This window comes from Salmo salar, chromosome ssa09 (assembly GCF_905237065.1).
Source record: "Salmo salar chromosome ssa09, Ssal_v3.1, whole genome shotgun sequence".
Taxonomy (NCBI): domain Eukaryota; kingdom Metazoa; phylum Chordata; class Actinopteri; order Salmoniformes; family Salmonidae; genus Salmo; species Salmo salar.
Window position 1 is genome coordinate 89,508,010 of NC_059450.1, and position 23,527 is coordinate 89,531,536.

Consider the following 23,527-nt stretch of genomic DNA (forward strand, 5'->3'; position numbering starts at 1 on the left):
CACAATAACACGAGGCAAAATTGGCAACACGGTAGACTGAATGATCAGCAGGCATATTGATCAGTCAGCAGATCAGGTAATGTTTTTAAAGGAGTGTGGTGGCTTGAAGGTCTTATGCAGCTCGTTCCAGTCGTTGGCGGCGGAAAACTGGAATGATTGATGGCCACAGGAAGTGCTGGGCTTGGAATGAGCAGGTTGCTATTGGTAGTGGAGATGTTGAGGTAGAGGGGGGACTTGCCAATGAGGGACTTGTAAATAAATTGGTACCAGTGGATCTGGTGTTGTGAATGTAACGAGGGCCAGTTGACCAGGGTGTAAAGGTCACAGTGACAAGTGTTTAAGAGGGCACTGGTAACAAAGCGGATGGCAGTGTGGTAAATTACAAGTTGTTTGAGGGAGGTTTTGGAGGCAAGCCTGTAAACTACATTGTCATAGTCCAGGATTGACAGTATGATCATTTTTACAAGGGTGTGCTTGGCAGAGTGGGTGAAGGATGTTCTGTTGCGGATTAGGAAACCAATTCTGGATGTAAATTTAGACTATAGGTGGGTGATGTGTGTATGGAATGAGGTTGAGAATGTTAGGAGAGTAGGCAGGTTGAGGTAAGTTCTGGTTGAAGAGCATGCATTTAATTTTTTGGGTTTTGGTAAGGTCAGAGAAGGTGTGTTGGATGTTAAAGGTATGTTGTAGGGTGGTTGCACGGTGTTCAGGGCGGGGCCAGTTGTGTACAGGATAGTGTCATAAAGGTGGATGAGGGTCACCAGAAGCATGCGCAACATTCTTAATATACACCGAGAATAGGATCGGCCCAAGAATCTATCCTTGTGGAACTCCCGTAGATACAGCCAGTGGGTTAGAAAGCAGGCCCCTCGGATTGTACACGGCCAGAGAAATAGTTTCCAAACTAAGCTAGACAATCCTCAGAACCCTAGGTCGTTGACTGTGTTGATCAGGATGTAGTGGTTAACAGAATCAAAGGCTTTGGCCAGATCAGTAAAAACAGCCGCACAATGCTGCTTGTTGTCAAAATCCGTGGTCATGTTGTTTAGACAGGACAATACAACGATCAACCACCCAGACCTCAGCCCTCCACTACTTGCCCTGCCTGCCCGCCTGGGGCAACATTGTAAAATCCTTCTGACAGCCAGGTGTCGGCTAAGTTTAGACTGACTCACACAGGCAGGGTAGTGGTGATATAAACACTGACTGGCAGGACCCACCCACCTCTAAACTTTTCTAGTGCAAAGATGGTGCCGTACTGTATGGCTGCTGTCTTGAGCTCTTTCTCTTGCTAGCTTACTCTCACTTTCTCCCTTGTCTCATGTCAATGGACACGCACACAGTATTTTGGCTTGGCTGGCCTCCCTGGATGGAAAGTGTGTCTTGCTCCTTGTGAAAGAGGTCCTTCAGTATGTTAACGGAACAAACAGTCTGATTTTTTCCTCCTGCCTGCTTCTCTCTTTCGCTCTCCTCCCTCCCCTGCATCTCGGTCCTCTCCCTCTCTTCTGCTGGCTTTCTCTTCCCTCCCTCTCTCCCACTCACACACACTCGTGTATGACATTCCTGCTTTTCACCCTGCTGTGCCTGTCTGTCCAACACTTTCTACACACAGTGCTAGTCCACCAGTCTAGGTCTCATCTATAATTCACAAGACAGAGCCCTGCTAGCCTAGGCCCCCAAGCCCCTCGCCCCTACCCTTCTGGCCCCTAGCTAGCCCCTACCCTTCTGGCCCCTAGCTAGCCCCTACCCTTCTGGCCCCTAGCTAGCCCCTACCCTTCTGGCCCCTAGCTAGCCCCTACCCTTCTGGCCCCTAGCTAGCCCCTACCCTTCTGGCCCCTAGCTAGCCCCTACCCTTCTGGCCCCTAGCTAGCCCCTACCCTTCTGGCCCCTAGCTAGCCCCTACCCTTCTGGCCCCTCGTTAGCCCCTGCCCCCTAGTCACTAGCTAGCCCCCTAGACACTAGACGCTCCCTACCCCCCCTAGCCACCCCCTACCCCCCTAGACACTAGCCACCCCACTAAACACTAGCCATCCTCCTAGACACTAGCCACCCCTAGACACTAGCCAGCCCCCTAGCCACCCCTAGACACTAGCCAGCCCCCTAGCCACCCCTAGACACTAGCCAGCCCCCTAGCCACCCCTAGACACTAGCCAGCCCCCTAGCCACCCCTAGACACTAGGCACCCCTAGACACTAGCCACCCCCCTAGACACTAGCCACCCCCCTAGACACTAGCCACCCCCCTAGACACTAGCCACCCCCCTAGACACGAGCCCCTAGACACGAGCCACCCCCCCAAGACACGAGCCACCCCTCAGCCCTTTAGGTAGCACCCTAACCCATAGCAACTCTAGTGTAGCCCCCAGGCACTTGGGGTTAGATCTGTGAGGACTGGGTCAGTCGGTGGAGGACGTATGTCTACATTTTCACCTAGCTTCTCAGGGGGAAAGGTGGAAATACTTTCACATTACTTCATGTGAAAATGCCTCTAGACCAAGACGTTTTAACATATAGACATACACAGAGTGTACAAAATATTAGGAACACCTTTTGCCCTCAGAACAGCCTCAATTCGTCGGGGCATGGACTCCACAAGGTGTCAAAAGCGTTCCACAGGGATGCTGACCCATGTCGACTCCAGTGCTTCCCAAAGTTGTCAAGTTGGCTGGATGTCCTTTGGGTGGTGGACCATTCTTGAGCGTGAACATCCAGCAGCGTTGCAGTTCTTGGCACACACACACACACACACACACACACACACAAATCGATGTCTCAAATGTGTCAAGGCTTAAACAAACCTTCTTTAACGTGTCTACTCCCGTTCATCTACACTGATTTTGAAGGGGATTTAACAAGTGACATCAATAAGGGATCATAGCTTTCACCTGTTCAGTCTATTTCATGGACAGAGCACTATGTGTCATGGTTTGTACACTCAGTGTATATACCCAAGACTGTTAAGCTTGTCAAATCTGTTTTCCTGATTTGGATCTAACCCATGCTTGTGTTTTTTTGTATTTTTTGTTATGAATGCCGCTACTAACATTGGATTGGATTGGCTGTGGCTGGACTTGCCTCTACGATCGCCTGCCTGGCTTCTTTGGTGTGGTTTTGCCCCCATGCCTGTGTTTCCTGTGATGACCTTTAATCCGGAAGGCATTGGTAAACTGTCAACTGCGGATGGTAAAGCGTTTGCAGATCCCGAGGTGCTGCGGAGACTGACGTCGTCAGTGAGCTGTGCCCTGGACGAGGCGGCTGCCGCCCTGACGCGCATGAGAGCAGAGAACACACTCAACGCTGGCCAGGCCGACAAGTATGTATCTACCCCAGTCCATCTATCATCAATACATCTATCAATACATGAGAAGAGAACACACTCAACGCTGGCCAGGCCGACAAGTACAGTTGAAGTCAGAAGTTTACATACATCTTAGCCAAATACTTTTAAACTGTTTTTCACAATTCCTGATATTTAATCCTAGTGAAAATTCCATGTCTTAGGTCAGTTAGGATCACCACTTTATTTTAAGAATGTGAAATGTCAGAATAATAGTAGAGTGATTTATTTCAGCTTTTATTTCTTTCATCACATTCCCAGTGGGTCAGAAGTTTACATACACTCCAATAGTATTTGGTAGCATTGCCTTTAAATTGTTTAACTTGGGTCAAACGTTTCGGGTAGCCTTCCACAAGTTTCCCATAATAAATTGGGTGAATTTTGGCCCATTCCTCCTGACAGAGGTGGTGTAACTGAGTCAGATTTGTAGGCCTCCTTGCTCGCACATGCTTTTTCAGTTCTGCCCACAAATGTTCTATAGGGTTGAGGTCAGGGCTTTGTCATGGCCACTCCAATACCTTGACTTTGTTGTCCTTAAGCCATTTTGCCATAACTTTGGAAGTATGCTTGGGGTCATTGTCCATTTGGAAGACCCATTTGCTTTAACTTCCTGACTGATGTCTTGAGATGTTGCTTCAATATATCCACATAATTTTCCTCCCTCACGATGTCATCTATTTTGTGAAGTGCACCAGTCCCTCCTGCAGCAAAGCACCCCCACAACATGATGCTGCCACCCCCGTGGTTCACAGTTGGGATGGTGTTCTTCGGCTTGCACGCCTCCCCTTTTTTCCTCCAAACATAACGATGGTTATTATGGTCAAACAGTTCTATTTTTGTTTCATCGGACCAGAGGACATTTCTCCAAAAAGTACTATCTTTGTCCCCATGTGCAGTTGCAAACCGTAGTCTGGCTTTTTCTATGTCGGTTTTGGAGCAGTGGCTTCTTCCTTGCTGAGTGGCCATTAAGGTTATGCCAATATAGGACTAGTATTACTGTGGATACAGATACTTTTGTACCTGTTTCCTCCAGCATCTTCACGAGGTCCTTTGCTGTTGTTCTGGGACTGATTTGCACTTTTCGCACCAAAGTACGTTAATCTCTAGGACACAGAACGCGTCTCCTTCCTGAGCGGTATGACGGCTGCGTGGTCCCATGGTGTTTATACTTGCCTACTATTGTTTGTACAGATGAACGTGGTACTTTTAGGCGTTTGGAAATTTCTCCCAAGGATGAGCCAGACTTGTGGAGGTCTACAGTTTCTTTTCTGAGGTCTTGACTGATTTCTTTTGACTTTCCCATGGTGTCAAGCAAAGAGGCACTGAGTTTGAAGGTAGGCCTTGAAATACATCCACAGGTACACCTCCAATTGACTCAAATGATGTCAATTAGCCTATCAGAAGCTTCTAAAGCCATCACATCATTTTCTGGAATTTTCCAAGCTGTTTAAAGGCACAGTCATTTTAGTTTATGTAAACTTCTGACCCACTGGAACTGTGATACTGTGAATTATAAGTGAAATAATCTGTCTGTAAACAATTGTTGGAAAAATTACTTGTGTCCTGCACAAAGTAGATGTCCTAACCAACTTGCCAAAAGTATAGTTTGTTAATAAGAAATTTGTGGAGTGGTTGAAAAACGAGTTTTAATGACTCCAACCTAAGTGTATGTAAACTTCTAACTTCAACTGTGTGTATCTACCCCAGTCCATCTATCAATACATCTATCAATACATCTATCAATACATCTATCAATACATGAGAAGAGAACACAGTGCCGACAAGTATGTCAGACCTACTGAATATAGCAGTCAATATCTGAATGTCAGTCAATGTATTACCTCCGTGATCAATATGTTACTCGATCAAACAGTTTAGTCAAGCATCATGTCTGGAAGTTTCAGTAATAGCAGAAGTGTGATTATGAGCTGTGTGTGTGTGTGTGTGCGGCATTAGTTGTGTAAGTGTGTGCGTTTATGTAAGGGGGGTGTGTTCTCCTGTCACAGGGGCAGTAATTGTAGCAGTCTGGTTATTTTCAGCCGCAGTCTAGCGGAGGCGTGTTCGGACGGAGACGTGAACGCCGTGAGGAAGCTGCTAGACGAGGGGCGGAGCGTCAACGAACACACTGAGGAAGGAGAGAGTCTTCTCTGCCTCGCCTGCTCTGCTGGATACTATGAACTCGCACAGGTGTGTGTCTGTGTGTCTGTGTGTCTGTCGCAAGTGTGTAATCGTCCTTTTTCAATCAGTCATTTTAGTAACTTCTGTGAAAGGTGTCCTCTTTTTGTGGGTTATGTCAGAATGCGGTTCAGTCCCCCACAATCTCTACAGCATACAATGTAAATGTATGAGCTCTGACCCCTGCTGTGATTGGTTGTTAGGTGCTGCTGGCCATGCATGCCAACGTGGAGGACCGGGGGATTAAAGGTGACATCACTCCCCTGATGGCGGCGGCGAGCGGTGGTTACGTCGACATCGTCAAGCTGCTCCTGGTCCACGGGGCCGACGCCAACGCACAGTCCTCCACCGGTACAAATACACGCATTTCTCTCTCGTTTTCCATCTGCCTTGCTCAATGTGCGTCTGGTTATTCCTTGTCATAATTTTTGGTCCAAACCGAAATGTTTAGATTTCTGCTTGGACAATATGTCCCTATGCACCATCTCGGCCCATTGAGTTGCATTAAATCTAAACATCACTAACACACGTAACACGGCCCTGACGCATGGTCTCTCTCCCTGTAGGTAACACGGCCCTGACGTATGGTCTCTCTCCCTCTGTAGGTAACACGGCCCTGACGTATGGTCTCTCTCCCTCTGTAGGTAACACGGCCCTGACGTATGGTCTCTCTCCCTGTAGGTAACACGGCCCTGACGCATGGTCTCTCTCCCTGTAGGTAACACGGCCCTGACGTATGGTCTCTCTCCCTCTGTAGGTAACACGGCCCTGACGTATGGTCTCTCTCCCTCTGTAGGTAACACGGCCCTGACGTATGGTCTCTCTCCCTCTGTAGGTAACACGGCCCTGACGTATGGTCTCTCTCCCTCTGTAGGTAACACGGCCCTGACGTATGGTCTCTCTCCCTCTGTAGGTAACACGGCCCTGACGTATGGTCTCTCTCCCTCTGTAGGTAACACGGCCCTGACGTATGGTCTCTCTCCCTCTGTAGGTAACACGGCCCTGACGTATGGTCTCTCTCTCCCCCTGTAGGTAACACGGCCCTGACGTATGGTCTCTCTCCCTGTAGGTAACACGGCCCTGACGTATGGTCTCTCTCCCTGTAGGTAACACGGCCCTGACGTATGGTCTCTCCCCCTGTAGGTAACACGGCCCTGACGTATGGTCTCTCTCCCTGTAGGTAACACGGCCCTGACGTATGGTCTCTCTCCCTGTAGGTAACACGGCCCTGACGTATGGTCTCTCTCCCTGTAGGTAACACGGCCCTGACGTATGGTCTCTCCCCTCTGTAGGTAACACGGCCCTGACGTATGGTCTCTCTCCCTGTAGGTAACACGGCCCTGACGTATGGTCTCTCTCCCTCTGTAGGTAACACGGCCCTGACGTATGGTCTCTCTCCCTCTGTAGGTAACACGGCCCTGACGTATGGTCTCTCTCCCTCTGTAGGTAACACGGCCCTGACGTATGGTCTCTCCCCCTGTAGGTAACACGGCCCTGACGTATGGTCTCTCTCCCTGTAGGTAACACGGCCCTGACGTATGGTCTCTCTCCCTGTAGGTAACACGGCCCTGACGTATGGTCTCTCTCCTGTAGGTAACACGGCCCTGACGTATGGTCTCTCTCCCTGTAGGTAACACGGCCCTGACGTATGGTCTCTCTCCCTGTAGGTAACACGGCCCTGACGTATGGTCTCTCTCCCTGTAGGTAACACGGCCCTGACGTATGGTCTCTCTCCCTGTAGGTAACACGGCCCTGACGTATGGTCTCTCTCCCTGTAGGTAACACGGCCCTGACGTATGCGTGTGCTGGGGGGTTTGTAGATGTGGTGAAGGTTCTCCTAAAGGAAGGGGCCAACATCGAGGACCACAACGAGAACGGTCACACCCCTTTAATGGAGGGGGCGAGCGCGGGCCACGTGGACGTGGCCAGGGTTCTGCTGGAGTACGGCGCCGGGATCAACACACACTCCAACGAGTTCAAGGAGAGCGCCCTCACACTCGCCTGCTACAAAGGTCTTCTTCACTTCTCGTCTGAGTATTCAAGTGTTCCCTTTGATTGTTTTAGATGTTTTCTTGTGGCGCTCGCTCACATCGCCCCCCTAATGCAACCTTCATAGTCTCAGACAACAAAATAACAGTCTCTGCTTCTCTCTCCTTCCCCCCCGCCGCCCGCCCTCTCTCTCTCTTATATATATATATATATATATATATATATATATATATATATATATATATATATAGGTCATCTGGACATGGTGAGGTTTCTGCTGGAAGCCGGGGCAGATCAGGAGCATAAGACAGATGAGATGCACACAGCGCTGATGGAAGCCTGCATGGTGAGCATATGACCCAATACACAGCCCCTCTCTTCTCTCTCCCTGCTTGTGTGTGTGTGTCTCCAGTGCTAGAATGTGTGTGTAACTCTGTGTCATAACCAACTCAGGTGCTTATGTTGTCCCTATGTGTGTGTGTGCTCTTCCTGTCCCAGGATGGGCATGTGGAGGTGGCACGGCTGCTGTTGGACAGCGGGGCGCAGGTCAACATGCCCGCTGACTCCTTCGAGTCACCCCTCACCCTGGCAGCCTGCGGCGGGCATGTAGATCTAGCAGCTCTGCTCATAGAGAGAGGAGCCAACCTAGAGGAGGTGAGTAGGAACACACAGTCCTTAAACACTGGATGTGTGTGTGGGTGAATGAGGGTTAGGGTCCAACCCGCTCTGAGGAACCTCCATTGTCACACTGAGGGTGACTTCCAGAGAGTGGCGAGGGGCTCAGGAAATCCTTCAGCTTCAGGACACACATCATGTAATTCATGTTCCACTTTTAAATAATAAAACAAGCATGAAGTTCAAATGAACAAACCCCCGCTGTCATTTTACAAGATTTAACCATCAGTAACAGTTAAATGTTTAATTTGGGGATATTTTTGAGCTTTTACGTGTGTCAAGTCTCGACATCAGACAAACTAATGCACATGTCATAATTAGGCACGCCTCTCCATTCTTTTGTGAAATTGCACAAATCAACGCAGTGCCTTGTGGGATTCCACATGACTATGGGAGCGGCAGCGTTGCAGGCTCAGTCTAAGTGGCTACTGGGGGGGTTAGTTCGCCCCTACGCCCTGGATCATTTTCACTCCTTCAGCTTTGGGACACTTGTTCAAATGGAGGGGCCAGGGGAAGTGGGGGTTTTGGGATTCAGCCACTGAGACCTGTAACAGTGCATGTTTTAATGTGTCCAGGTGAATGATGAAGGTTACACCCCTCTGATGGAGGCAGCCAGAGAAGGTCATGAAGAGATGGTGGCCCTGCTACTGGCTCAGGGTAATCAACTGGCAGATACATGGATATCTGCACACTGTTCAATGCTGTTGCATGTATACTATGTTATTGTGTGCAATAAAGTGCTTTGTCATGCCTGTTGGTGAGGGTCTCACTCCTAATATAGACACTTAGCTCTCTCTCTCCATCTCTCTCATTCTCTCTCCATCTCTCGCTCTCCTCCCTCCCCCTCCAGGTGCGAACATCAATGCCCAGACGGAGGAGACCCAGGAGACAGCCCTGACCCTGTCCTGCTGTGGAGGGTTCCTGGAGGTGGCTGACTTTCTCATCAAGGCTGGGGCCGACATCGAGCTGGGCTGCTCCACGCCTCTCATGGAGGCTGCACAGGAGGGTCACCTGGAGCTGGTCAAATACCTCCTGGCTGCAGGTACACACACACACACACACACACCTGGAGCTGGTCAAATACCTCCTGGCTGCAGGTACACACACACCTGGAGCTGGTCAAATACCTCCTGGCTGCAGGTACACACACACACACGCACACCTGGAGCTGGTCAAATACCTCCTGGCTGCAGGTACAAAACAAAAAAAAAAAAAAACACACACACACACACACACACACACACACACACACACACCTGGAGCTGGTCAAAAACCTCCTGGCTGCAGGTACACACACACCTGGAGCTGGTCAAATACCTCCTGGCTGCAGGTACACACACACACACACCTGGAGCTGGTCAAATACCTCCTGGCTGCAGGTACACACACACACACACACACACACCTGGAGCTGGTCAAATACTGAGGATTCTTAGTTTGATCTTTAGTATTTTGGTAGGGTACTTTTGTGAGAGTCCTGGCCTTTGGCCTAGAAACTAATAGCTGTTGTAAGTAAAGTTGACAAATTCTACCTTTTTAACAGGGCTTGTTAGTTTTTTTGGTCTGCATTGAACTCTGACCTCTCTCTATAGGGGCAAACGTGCACGCTACCACGGCGACAGGAGACACAGCGCTGACGTACGCGTGTGAGAACGGACACACAGACGTGGCCGACGTTCTACTGCAGACTGGAGCCGATCTGGTACACCAACACCTGTTATCTCTCACTCTGTCACCATCTCCCTCTCTGTTTTATCTTCCCTGTTATCTCTCACTCTGTCACCATCTCCCTCTCTGTTTTATCTTCCCTGTTATCTCTCACTCTGTCACCATCTCCCTCTCTGTTTTATCTTCCCTGTTATCTCTCACTCTGTCACCATCTCCCTCTCTGTTTTATCTTCCCTGTTATCTCTCACTCTGTCACCATCTCCCTCTCTGTTTTATCTTCCCTGTTATCTCTCACTCTGTCACCATCTCCCTCTCTGTTTTACCTTCCCTGTTATCTCTCACTCTGTCACCATCTCCCTCTCTGTTTTATCTTCCCTGTTATCTCTCACTCTGTCACCATCTCCCTCTCTGTTTTATCTTCCCTGTGTTTTATCTTCCCTGTGTTTACTGTCCTTGTTGGCACCAGAAGTCCTCAAGGATAGTAAAACTATAAGATTTGGACATTACTATTTTAGGCTTAGAGGTTACGTTTAGGGTTCGAATTAACTTAGGGTTAGAATTAAGGTTAGGGTTAGGTATAGTTATAGGGTTTAGGGTTAGAATTAAGGTTGGGGTTAGGTATAGTTATAGGGTTTAGGGTTAGAATTAAGGTTGGGGTTAGATATAGTTATAGGGTTTAGGGTTAGAATTAAGGTTAGGGTTAGGTATAGTTATAGGGTTTAGGGTTAGAATTAAGGTTAGGGTTAGATATAGTTATAGGGTTTAGGGTTAGAATTAAGGTTGGGGTTAGGTATAGTTATAGGGTTTAGGGTTAGAATTAAGGTTGGGGTTAGATTTAGGGGTTAGGAAAATAGAATTATGGATGGGAATCAATTCTTTGGTCCCCACAAGGCTAGCAATACATAACTGTGTGTGTGTGTGGACCCATGTCCTGTCCTAAAATCCACGTCCTGTTTGTCTGTTCTCCAGGAGCATGAGTCTGAGGGGGGGAGGACGCCCCTGATGAAGGCAGCCAGAGCAGGACACCTCTGTACCGTGCAGTTCCTCATCAGCAAGGGTGGGTTAGGTTAGACTGCATCTTTTTTTTTAAACCCTCTACAATGCCCTCGTTAAAACAATGTCCTACTATGGCAGCCACTGGCAGGAGTAGGCGAAGTCACAGAGTGAGTGCTCTGCATAGGTGCTTTGGTGGTGTTTTCTGTGGGACTGAAAAAAACAAAGCTTGGGAACATAAAATAACGTGTTTTACCAGGCCCCTGCTTTTAAAATAACAGTTCTGTTCCAGAATCTCCTTCTTTCCTCAATGTTGTTATTTTCCGGTTTTTGGTTCGGTTTCCTGAACTGGTTCCAACCCCTGGTTCTAATATTCTTTGGCTTAGACTGCATTAAAAAACACGTACAGGTCCCTTATTTAGGATCTACATTCATTTTGAACTATTGTTGTTATGAAACAATTCTTAGAAGTGAATTTAAAGTTGAAGTTTCTTGTGTTTTGTGTCCAGGTGCTAATGTGAACAGAGCGACGGCTAACAAGGACCACACGGTGGTGTCTCTGGCCTGCGCTGGAGGACACCTGGCTGTGGTAGAGCTGCTACTGACGCACGGAGCTGACCCCACACACAGACTGAAGGTAGAAAACGCACACCGTCATCAAACACCATCAAACTCATAAGGAAGCTGTTCAACTCAGCCATAGTAACAACAGTATCAGAATAGATAAAGTGAACTTTGAAGCCTCATGCAGACTTACACTCACTTCCTGTTTCTCCTCCAATAGGACGGCTCGACAATGCTGATTGAAGCTGCTAAGGGCGGCCACACCAACGTGGTGTCCTACCTGCTAGACTTCCCTAACAACATCCTGTCTGTCCCCGCGCCCGACCTCTGCCAACTCACACCTCCCTCACAAGACCCCTCTCAGGTTAAATGTTTTTCATGAAATAGTTTTGTGCTATTAAAACAGGAAATGGCCAGCATGGAAATTGTGTTAAACTAGTTGTCAAAGTAGTTGATGTTTTACGACCACTCATCTATCCCCAGGTTCCACGTGTCCCATTCCAGGCCCTGGCCATGGTGGTGCCCCCCCAGGAGCCAGACAGAGCCCCCTCCAACATCACCACGCCCCCGCCACCCGTCACCAGCAAAGGTAAAACGGGGAGCCTTGGCCTGGCCTGTTATGAACGGGGAGCCTTGGCCTGGCCTGTTATGAACGGGGAGCCTTGGCCTGGCCTGTTATGAACGGGGAGCCTTGGCCTGGCCTGTTATGAACGGGGAGCCTTGGCCTGGCCTGTTATGACGGGAGCCTTGGCCTGGCCTGTTATGAACGGGGAGCCTTGGCCTGGCCTGTTATGAACGGGGAGCCTTGGCCTGGCCTGTTATGAACGGAGCCTTGGCCTGGCCTGTTATGAACGGGGAGCCTTGGCCTGGCCTGTTATGAACGGGGAGCCTTGGCCTGGCCTGTTATGAACGGGGAGCCTTGGCCTGGCCTGTTACGAACGGGGAGCCTTGGCCTGGCCTGTTACGAACGGGGAGCCTTGGCCTGGCCTGTTACGAACGGGGAGCCTTGGCCTGGCCTGTTACGAACGGGGAGCCTTGGCCTGGCCTGTTACGAACGGGGAGCCTTGGCCTGGCCTGTTACGAACGGGGAGCCTTGGCCTGGCCTGTTACGAACGGGGAGCCTTGGCCTGGCCTGTTACGAACGGGGAGCCTTGGCCTGGCCTGTTACGAACGGGGGAGCCTTGGCCTGGCCTGTTACGAACGGGGAGCCTTGGCCTGGCCTGTTACGAACGGGGAGCCTTGGCCTGGCCTGTTACGAACGGGGAGCCTTGGCCTGGCCTGTTACGAACGGGGAGCCTTGGCCTGGCCTGTTATATAATGAACAAAAATATAAATGCAACATGCAACAATTTCACTGAGTTACAGTTCATATAAGGAAATCAGTCGCTTGAAACAAATTAATTAGGTCCTAATCTATGGATTTCACATGACTGGGAATACAGATATGCATCTGTTTAAAAAAGAAAAAGGTAGGATCAGAAAACCAGTCAGTATCTGGTGTGACCACCATTTGTCTCATGCAGCACAACACATCTTCACATAGAGTTGATCAGGCTGTTGATTGTGGAATGTTGTCCCACTCCTCTTAAATCAATGGCTCTGCGAAGTTTCTGGATATTGGCGGGAACTGGAACACACTGTCATACACGTCGATCCAGAGCATCCCAAACATGCTCAATGGGTGACATGTCTGTGAGTATGGTCATGGAAGAACTGGGACATTTTCAGCTTCCTGGAATTGTGTACAGATCCTTGTGACATGGGGCCGTACATTATCATGCTGAAACATTAGGTGATGGAGGCAGATGAATGGCACGACAATGGGCCTCAGGATCTCAAGGTGTCTCTGTGCATTCAAATTGCCATATACGTGGTCTGCGGTTGTGAGGCCGGTTGGATGTACTTCCAAGTCCTCTAAAATGACGCTGGAGTCGGCTTATGGTAGAGAAATGTACATTCAGTTCTCTGGCAACAGCTCTGGTGGGCATTCCTGCAGTCAGCATGCCAATTGCACGCTCCATCAAAACCTGAGACATCTGTGGCGTTGTGCTGTGACAAAACTGCACATTTTAGTGGCCTTTTATTGTCCCCAGCACAAGGTGCACCTGTGTAATGATCATGCTCTTTCTTCATATGCCACACCTGTCAGGTGGATGGATGATCTTGGCAAAGGAGAAATGCTCATTAACAGGGATGTAAACAAATTTGTGCACAGCATTTGAGAGAAATGAGCTTTTTGCGTGTTTGGAACATTTCTGGGATCATTTATTTCAGCTCATGAAACATGTTGCGTTTATATTTTGGTTCAGTATACATATCAAAAGTGTCTAACGATGACGTGACTTCAACTGATGAGTTATTTACTTTATTGTAGTGTGACCTAATCTTCCTCTCATCCCTTTCTCCCTCAATCCTTCTCATCCCTCTTCCTCCATCCCTCCTCTAGGTTTGTCCAAGCAGAGACACGCTGCCATCCCTCCCAGCCCCTCCAGTCCAGGGGGGGTACGTCCCGGCCCGGGTCCTGGAGATGCAGAGGCCTTGCCCCCCTTCCACTTGTGCCAGCCCCTGGAGTGTATTGTGGAGGAGACAGAGGGAAAGCTGAATGAGCTGGGCCAGAGGATCTCAGCCATAGAGAAAGCCCAGCTGCAGTCTCTGGAACTCATTCAGGGAGAGCCGCTCACCAAAGACAAGATTGAAGAGCTGAAGAAGAGCCGGGAGGAGCAGGTGAGAGCAGACGGATGATCATTCGTAGGTATAGGACCACAGAGATCCTATTGAATTATTGATGAGGTCATAGACCAGCGTTTCCCAAACTTGGTCCTGGGGACCCCAAGGGGTGCACGTTTTGGTTTTTGCCTGAGCAAAATGATTCAAATAATACATATTTTTTTTGAATCAGCTGTGTGGTGCTCGGGCAAAACCCAAAATGTGGACGCCTTGGGGTCCCGAGGACCGAGTTTGGGAAACGCTGTCATAGACCCTCAATACAGGTAGGTATAGGGCACACAATGGAAATTGTTGTAAAAGAAAATGTACAACCAAAAGCGAAAATGTGCATTTCTTATTCCAGGTAGTTTCGTCCCCGTTTTTTATTTATTTTATTTAGTGCCTAATGAACACCACCTAGGTCTGATAGGATCTCATGGGTCTATAAAATCTCTCAACCAATGGATGAGCGAGGTCTGAACACAAAACTATAGGTCTGATCCCCTGCCGTGGCGTGTCCTCTAGGTCCAGAAGAAGAAGAAGATTCTGAAGGAGCTGCAGAAGGTGGAGCGCCAGCTGCAGCTGAAGACCCAGCAGCAGTTCACCAAAGAGTACATGGAGGCCAAGGGCCTGAAGGAAGAGCAGGAGGCAGGCCAGGGCCCGGGACCAGGGCCGGGGGAAGGGGCCAACACTACCATGCCTGGGGCCCTCACAGCACCACCAGGGGTTAACACGCACACACAGCCCGGGTCGGACACAGGGTCTGACGAGGAGAACAGAGAGGAGGAGGAGGAAGATGATGAGGTTAGGAGTTGTTGGCGGTGGTCTGTTAGTTCTGAGTAGTCAAGAGTTTCTGCTTTTCTGCCATTTTCCCCCCATATCTAATAGAGACACAACTATCACCCCCTGGTATCTAATAGAGACACAACTATCTATTGCCCCCCGGTGTCTAATAGAGACACAACTATCTATCGCCCCCCGGTGTCTAATAGAGACACAACTATATATCGCCCCCTAGTATCTAATAGAGACACAACTATCTACCCCCTGGTGTCTAATAGACACAACTATCACCCCCTGGTATCTAATAGAGACACAACTATCGCCCCCCGGTGTCTAATAGACACATGACTATCTATCGCCCCCCCGGTGTCTAATAGAGACACGGCTCTCGTCCCCCCGGTGTCTAATAGAGACACGGCTATCGCCCCGGTGTCTAATAGAGACACGGCTCTCGCAACCCCCCGGTGTCTAATAGAGACACGACTCTTCGCCCCCGGTGTCTAATAGACACACGACTCTCGCCCCCCGGTGTCTAATAGAGACACGGCTCTCCCCCCGGTGTCTAATAGAGACACGGCTCTCGCCCCCGGTGTCTAATAGAGACACGGCTCTCAACCCCCGGTGTCTAATAGAGACACGGATCTCGCCCCCCGGTGTCTAATAGAGACACGGCTCTCGCCCCCCGGTGTCTAATAGAGACACGACTCTCGCCCTCCCCGGTGTCTAATAGAGACACGGCTCTCCCCCGGTGTCTAATAGAGACACGACTCTCCCCCCAGTGTCTAATAGAGACGTCTCGCCCACGGCTCTCGCCCCCCGGTGTCTAATAGAGACACGGCTCTCGCCCCGGTGTCTAATAGAGGCACGGCTCTCGCCCCCGGTGTCTAATAGAGACACAACTATCGCCCCCGGGTGTCTAATAGAGACACAACTATCGCCCCCGGTGTCTAATAGAGACACGGCTCTCGCCCCCGGTGTCTAATAGAGACACGACTCTCCCCCCAGTGTCTAATAGAGACATGACTCGCCACGGTCTCGCCCCCCGGTGTCTAATAGAGACACGACTCTCGCCCCGGTGTCTAATAGAGGCACGGCTCTCGCCCCCCGGTGTCTAATAGAGACACGACTATCGCCCCCTGGTATCTAATAGAGACACGACTATCGCCCCCGGTGTCTAATAGAGACACGACTCTCGCCCCCGGTGTCTAATAGAGGCACGGCTCTCCCCCCGGTGTCTAATAGAGACACGGCTCTCGCCCCCGGTGTCTAATAGAGACACGGCTATCGCCCCGGTGTCTAATAGAGGCACGGCTCTCCCCCGGTGTCTAATAGAGGCACGGCTCTCCCCCCCGGTGTCTAATAGAGACACGACTCTCGCCCCGGTGTCTAATAGAGGCACGGCTCTGCGCCCCCGGTGTCTAATAGAGACACGACTATCGCCCCCGGTGTCTAATAGAGGCACGACTCTCGCCCCGGTGTCTAATAGAGGCACGGCTCTCGTCCACCCCGGTTTTTAATAGAGACACGGCTCTCGTCCCCCGTCCCCCCGTGTCTAATAGAGACACGGCTCTCGCCCCCCCAGTGTCTAATAGAGACACAACTATCACCCCTGGTATCTAATAGAGACACAACTATCACCCCCTGGTATCTAATAGAGACACAACTATCGCCCCCTGGTGTCTAATAGAGACACAACTATCGCCCCGGTGTCTAATAGAGACACAACTATCTATCGCCCCCGGTGTCTAATAGAGACACAACTATCACCCCCCGGTATCTAATAGAGACACGACTATCGCCCCCGGTGTCTAATAGAGACACGGCTCTCCCCCCCCGTGTCTAATAGAGACATGACTCCCCCCATGTCTAATAGAGACACGGCTATCGCCCCCGGTGTCTAATAGAGACACGGCTCTCGCCCCCGGTGTCTAATAGAGACACAACTATCACCCCCCGGTATCTAATAGAGACACGACTATCGCCCCCGGTGTCTAATAGAGACACGGCTCTCCCCCCCCGTGTCTAATAGAGACATGACTCCCCCCCGTGTCTAATAGAGACATGACTCCCCCCGTGTCTAATAGAGACATGACTCTCGCCCCCGGTGTCTAATAGAGACACGGCTCTCCCCCCCGGTGTCTAATAGAGACACGGCTCCCCCCCCGTGTCTAATAGAGACATGACTCTCGCCCCCCGTGTCTAATAGAGACATGACTCTCGCCCCCGGTGTCTAATAGAGACACGGCTCTCCCCCCGGTGTCTAATAGAGACACGGCTCCCCCCCCGTGTCTAATAGAGACACGGCTCTCCCCCCGGTGTCTAATAGAGACACGACTCTCGCCCCCTGGTTTCTAATCATAATTTATCCTGTCTTAAGTTGTCCTGATCACATTCTTGCTGTGTTTTGTGAACTGTTTCTTTTAGATGCTTAATTTGTAGAAGTTTGCCTCATTCCTATTCCAGGATGACGAAGATGAGGATGATGATGATGATGACGACGACGAGGTGGAAGATTACGCTAAACTGCCCCAGGTGGACACCATCCTCTACAGGGATGGACAGCAGCCCCCCTGCCCCCCTCGCCCTCACCCCATCCCCTATGCTCCCCCCACTCCCATCTCCACCCCCCTCCTCCCCCCCTCCAGACTGCCTTCGTGCCCATTCAGCCCCTACCTGAGTACAGCCCGTGCCCAGCTGACTACCCCTGCCCTGGCAGTACCAGCCCTGAGCTGCAGAGGGTACTGGTGAGCCAGCAGATGCTGGGTCAAGGTCAGGGGTTAGGACCAGAGATGGTAGGGCAGCAGGCCCCAGACGGACTCATGGTGGCTACGCCCGCTCAGACGCTTACAGACACGCTGGATGACATCATGGCAGGTGAGTGGGTGCAGCGTAGCGTGGTCTTACAGCTGTTCTGCCTGCTGTGGGTGGGTGCATCTCAAGTCTTAACTCATTTCCTCCTTAGAATACTCCTTCCTTCAACTGCACTGATTTGAAAGAACAGTACTGATGAACAAATTCCCCAGAAGAAAGGCCTGAAAGTAACAGATACTTATCCCCCCCTTCTCTCCTTTTCTTTCTCTGTTTCAGCAGCGGTGGGCAGCAGAGTACCCATGTTGAACACTACGTCTCCAACCCCCCTGTCTGACCCCCTGTCACAGACCCCCTCCAATATGGGCTCACCCCCCTCCCCACTGCCCCTCTACCCCTCTGTGGACATCGACGCACACGTAAGTCACTGTTCACACACACGCTGTGGATATTGACGCTCATGTACTGTAAAGCCAATGGTCACACACACATTGAAGACTGAGAGAGACACACCTACACACAGCGTTGTTGTAAATGTGTGTGTGTCCCTCTCCTTTCAGACGGAGAGTAACCATGACACTGCGCTGACGCTGGCATGTGCTGGAGGACACGAGGAGCTGGTGTCTGTTCTCATCGCACGAGGAGCCAACATCGAGCATCGCGACAAGAAGGGTAACACACAAAGTTACTGTACATTCTAAATGTTAGTTGGGCCTGTATATCCGTCAGACACGTTTTATTTTCTGATTTAATCAGGAATATTTTTTTCATACATCCAAGACAGGATTTATACAGTGTTCAAAGTGCTCCACATCGTATTGGGTGAATCCGTATATCTGGTTGTGACCCTCTCCTCGTCCTCTCCCCAGGGTTCACCCCTCTGATCCTGGCTGCGACAGCGGGCCACGTAGGGGTGGTGGAGCTCCTTCTGGATAAAGGGGGTGACATAGAGGCCCAGTCAGAGAGAACCAAAGACACGCCCCTCTCCCTGGCCTGCTCAGGGGGACGACAAGAGGTACACCACAGAGATCTGATTTAAATGTGTTTCTAATATGTTACACGCTCACTTCCTTTCTATGAATCACCACATTGAAACGACTCTCTAAATCAACTCCCCTTTCACAGAAATAGCATATTGAGAAAACAATAAAGACTTACATTTCCTTGTCTCCTCTCCTAGGTGGTGGAGTTGTTGCTCTTGCGAGGAGCCAATAAGGAGCATCGTAACGTGTCAGACTACACCCCTTTGAGCCTGGCGGCGTCTGGAGGCTACGTCAACATCATCAAGATCCTCCTCAACGCCGGCTCAGAGATCAACTCCAGGTACGGGACCACATCTTGTTTTCTCTTTTAACTGATACCACTACTTTCCCAGGTCTTGACCAAATACATGTGTTTATGGAATAGCATTTCTTACATCAGAAACGTGCACTGGGTTGTTTAAATGAGTGATGACTGCATCTTTGTTAGTGATTGTCCCTCACCTCTCTCACTAATTGATCAAATCCTCCCTCGATCTCTTTCTCTCTCTCTGTTTCTAGGACTGGCAGTAAGCTGGGTATCTCTCCCCTGATGCTGGCAGCGATGAACGGTCACGTACCAGCGGTCAAGCTGCTGCTGGACATGGGCTCAGACATCAATGCTCAGATCGAGACTAACAGGAACACGGCTCTCACTCTGGCCTGCTTCCAGGGCCGCGCTGAGGTGGTCAGTCTGCTGCTGGACCGCAAGGCCAACGTAGAGCACAGAGCAAAGGTGAGGAGACAGGACCGTTAGCGGTCCATATTATAGTAGTATATCAAGTCCAGAGCCAAGTTCCATATAGGCTCTGGTGATAACTAGAGAATTGTCCCTCTGTCTCCCAGTGCCTGACTAAGTGTTTCAGGGATTTGCCCCATATTATACATGTGATGTTGACCTCCCCCTCCCCTGGTAGACTGGTCTGACCCCGCTGATGGAGGCAGCGTCGGGGGGCTATGCTGAAGTGGGCCGGGTGCTGCTGGATAAAGGGGCTGACGTCAACGCCCCTCCTGTCCCCTCGTCCCGAGACACAGCCCTCACCATCGCTGCAGACAAGGGCCACTACAAGTTCTGTGAGCTGCTCATCAACAGGTGGGCATTAAACCAACTAATCAATGATTTATTCAGAATGAAGGTCTGAGTATTCATTTTGAAGCCAGGAATTTCCCTAAAAGGTAACGTCTTGATTCTCTCGTTCGTCTTTTTATCCTGTGTTTATCTGCTGTCCCTGTTTTCCTCCGTTCTCCAGAGGGGCTCACATTGACGTGCGCAATAAGAAAGGGAACACACCTCTGTGGCTGGCGGCCAACGGCGGCCATTTTGACGTGGTTCAGCTGCTGGTGCAGGCTGGGGCCGACGTAGATGCTGCAGACAACCGCAAGATCACACCGCTCATGGCTGCCTTCCGCAAGGTAGGTCGTGTCGCAGGATGACCCTTCCCCTCTGCAACACCTGGCCCTCTCACTACCTAGTTCCAGTACTAGGTCCTACAGTCTTCCTCATACCTTTACTGCTCCCAGCCTGAAACAATATTGGCCTATTTTACAGTTACCTGTCATCTTCTCTCTCCCCTTGTCTGTGTTTCTCAGGGTCATGTAAAGGTTGTTCAGTACCTGGTAAAAGAGGTCAACCAGTTCCCCTCAGACATTGAGTGTATGAGATACATCGCCACCATTGCTGACAAGGTAACAGCTCCACCGGTTTGGAATGGTCAGTCTTTGAGCTTGTATGTTGGCTGGATATCATTGACTGTCAAATGCGCCATATCTTGTATAAGTCTGGCAGTGGGTTAGAAAGAGTTGTGTCCACTAACTCCACGAACTCTCTATCCCTCCCGCGCTCTCAGGAGTTGTTGAAGAAGTGCCATCAGTGCATGGAGACCATCGTCAAAGCCAAAGACCAGCAGGCTGCTGAAGCCAACAAGAACGCCAGCATTCTGCTCAAGGAGCTCGACCTGGAGAAGTCCAGAGAGGAGAGCAAGAAGCAGGCCCTGGCCGCCAAGAGAGAGAAACGCAAGGAGAAACGCAAGAAGAAGAAGGAGGAACAGAAGAAAAAGCAGGAAGAAGAGGAGGAAGAGGAGGAGGAAGAGGAGGAGCAGAAGACAACCAAGGAGGAGGGGGAGGAGGACTGTGAGATGCAGAAGCAGGATGACTCCACTGAGGGTAAATTATATCTTGATTTCAATGTCTAAACTTTTGTTCCCAAAATGCTGATTATTAACATTTGTTTGCTGTGGCTAGTTTAACAAAAGCTACGTGTAGATTGCAGTCAAACCTTGTCCGTAGACTGTTTTCAAAGTTCTGGAAACACATGTCTATGTAATATAGTGGAACTATCTCTTCAACTCTACGTTCATCCCTCCCGCTCTTCAGAAGTGGACCCCCCCATCGACCCCCCCAGTGCGACCACTACCACCACAATCGGTATTCCCGCCACCTCGCCCTCCTTCAGCTCTGTGTTCGGTAAGAAGAGGGCCAGTGTTGCCACGACGACCAGCACCAACCGCAAGAGCAAGAAAAACAAGACCAAGGACTCCTCCCCTAGCGAACCAATCATACGTCAGGACCCACAGGTAACTAACCAATCATACTGCAGGACCCACAGGCGGTTGGTGTATTTAAAGTATAGATTCACATTTAGATTTTGTACACACTCACATATATATAAAAATACACACACAGTACCAGTCAAAAGTTTGGACACACTTGCTCATTCAAGGGTTTTGCATTATTTTTACTATTTTCGACATCAGAACTATGAAATGACACACATGGAATAATGTAGTAACCAAGTGTTAAACAACTCAAAATATCTTTAGAGATTTTTCAAAGTAGCCACCCTTTGCCTTGATGACAGCTTTGCACACTCTTGGCATTCTCTCAACCAGGTAGTCACCTGGAATGCATTTCAATTAACAGGTGTGCCTTGTTAAAAGTTAATTTGTGGAATTTCTTTCCTGAATGCGTTTGAGCCAATCAGTTGTGTTGTGACTAGGGGGGTATGCAGAAGACAACCCTATTTGGTAAAAGACCAAGTCCATATTATGGCAACAACAGCACAAATAAGCAAAGAGAAACGACAGTCCATCATTACTTAAGACATGAAGGTCAGTCAATCTGGAAAATGTCAAGAACTTTTAAAGTTTATTTGAGTGCAGTCGCAAAAAACATCAAGCGCTATGATGAAACTGTCTCTCATTGGTACCGCCACAGGAAAGGAAGACCCAGAGTTACCTCTGCTGCAGAGGATAAGTTCTTTTGAGTTACCAGCCTCAGATATTGCAGCCCAAATAAATGCTTCAGAGTTCAAGTAACAGACACGTCTCAACATCAACTGTTCAGAGGAGACTGCGTGAATCAGGCCTTCATGGTTGAATTGCTGCTAAGAAACTACTATTAAAGGACACCAATAACAAGAAGAGACTTGCTTGGGCCAAGAAACATGACCAATGGACATGAGACCGGTGGAAATCTGTCCTTTGGTCTGATGAGTCCAAGTTTGAGATTTTTGGTTTAAACCGCCGTGTCTTTGTGAGACGCGGAGTAGGATGATCTCCATGTGTGATTCCCACCGTGAAGCATGGAGGAGGTTGTGTGCGGGTGCTTTGCTGGTGACACTGTTAGTGATTTATTTAGAATTCAAGGCACACTTAACCAGCATGGGTTACCACAGCATTCTGCAGCGATTCGCCGTCCCATCTGGTTTGCGCTTAGTGGGACTATCATTTGTTTTTCAACAGGACAATGACTCAACACACCTCCAGGCTGTGCAAGGGCTATTTGACCAAGAAGGAGAGTGATGAAGTGCTGCATCAGATGTCCTGGCCTCCAAAATCACCCGACCTCAACCCAGTTGAGATGGTTTGGGATTGGTTGGACCGCAGAGTGAAGGAAATGCAGCCAACAAGTGCTCAGCATATGTGGGAACTCCTTCAAGACTGTTGGAAAAGCATTCCAGGTGAAGCTGGTTGAGAGAATGCAAAGTGTGCAAAGCTGTCATCAAGGCAAAAGGTGGCTACTTTGAAGAATCTGAAATATAAAATATATATTGATTCGTATAACACTTTATTATTTTTTTTTATTTGGTTTCGTAGTTTTGATGTCTTCACTATTATACAATGTAAAAATAAAGAAAAACCCTTGCATGAGTAGATGTGTCCAAACTTATATATATATATATATATATATATATATATATATATATATATATATATATATACACACACACGTATGTGGACACCCCTTCAAATGACTGGATTTGGCTATTTCAGCCACACACATTGCTGACAAGTGTATAAAATCGAGCACACAGCAATGCAATCTCCATAGACAAACATTGGCAGTAGAATGACCTTACTGAATAGCTCAGTGACTTTCAACGTGGTACTGTCATAGGATGCCACCTTTCCAAAGAGTCAGTTTGTTAAATTTCTGCCCTGCTAGAGCTGCCCTGGTCAAATGTAAGTGATGTTATTGTGACGTGGAAACGTCTAGGAGAAACAATGGCTCAGCCGCGAAGTGGTAGGCCACACAAGCTCACAGAATGGGACCGCCGAGTGCTGAAGCGCATAGAAAGTTTGTCCTCGGTTTCAACACTCACTAGCGAGTTCCAAACTGCCTCTGGAAGCAACTTCAGCACAAGAACTGTTCATCAGGAGCTTTATGAAATGGGTTTTCATGGCCGAGCAGCCGCACACAGCATCAGGCAGTCCGACAGACGAATCTGGGTTTGGCGTATGCCAGAAGAACACTACCTGCCCCAATGCATAGTGCCAACTGTAAAGTTTGGAGGAGGAATAATGGTCTGGGGC

At 49.5% G+C, this 23,527-nt stretch overlaps 1 protein-coding gene across 1 annotated transcript in view; it reads left to right on the forward strand.

Annotated features, from left to right (window-relative positions):
- Positions 1-23,527, forward strand: part of LOC106612132 (ankyrin repeat and KH domain-containing protein 1) — a 60,692-nt gene that overhangs the window by 22,496 nt on the left and 14,669 nt on the right. Inside the window, exons 3-29 of the mRNA XM_045724992.1 lie at positions 3,156-3,312; positions 5,376-5,523; positions 5,715-5,862; positions 7,290-7,523; positions 7,752-7,846; positions 7,999-8,154; positions 8,751-8,832; positions 9,026-9,217; positions 9,768-9,877; positions 10,813-10,900; positions 11,346-11,473; positions 11,621-11,764; positions 11,884-11,989; positions 13,847-14,124; positions 14,632-14,910; positions 17,329-17,481; positions 17,514-17,763; positions 17,980-18,116; positions 18,258-18,369; positions 18,567-18,712; positions 18,878-19,020; positions 19,239-19,452; positions 19,634-19,809; positions 19,967-20,129; positions 20,307-20,402; positions 20,564-20,879; positions 21,090-21,289. Coding sequence (XP_045580948.1) covers positions 3,156-3,312; positions 5,376-5,523; positions 5,715-5,862; positions 7,290-7,523; positions 7,752-7,846; positions 7,999-8,154; positions 8,751-8,832; positions 9,026-9,217; positions 9,768-9,877; positions 10,813-10,900; positions 11,346-11,473; positions 11,621-11,764; positions 11,884-11,989; positions 13,847-14,124; positions 14,632-14,910; positions 17,329-17,481; positions 17,514-17,763; positions 17,980-18,116; positions 18,258-18,369; positions 18,567-18,712; positions 18,878-19,020; positions 19,239-19,452; positions 19,634-19,809; positions 19,967-20,129; positions 20,307-20,402; positions 20,564-20,879; positions 21,090-21,289 — 4,451 coding nt within the window. The remainder of the gene's footprint in view (positions 1-3,155; positions 3,313-5,375; positions 5,524-5,714; positions 5,863-7,289; positions 7,524-7,751; positions 7,847-7,998; positions 8,155-8,750; positions 8,833-9,025; positions 9,218-9,767; positions 9,878-10,812; positions 10,901-11,345; positions 11,474-11,620; positions 11,765-11,883; positions 11,990-13,846; positions 14,125-14,631; positions 14,911-17,328; positions 17,482-17,513; positions 17,764-17,979; positions 18,117-18,257; positions 18,370-18,566; positions 18,713-18,877; positions 19,021-19,238; positions 19,453-19,633; positions 19,810-19,966; positions 20,130-20,306; positions 20,403-20,563; positions 20,880-21,089; positions 21,290-23,527) is intronic.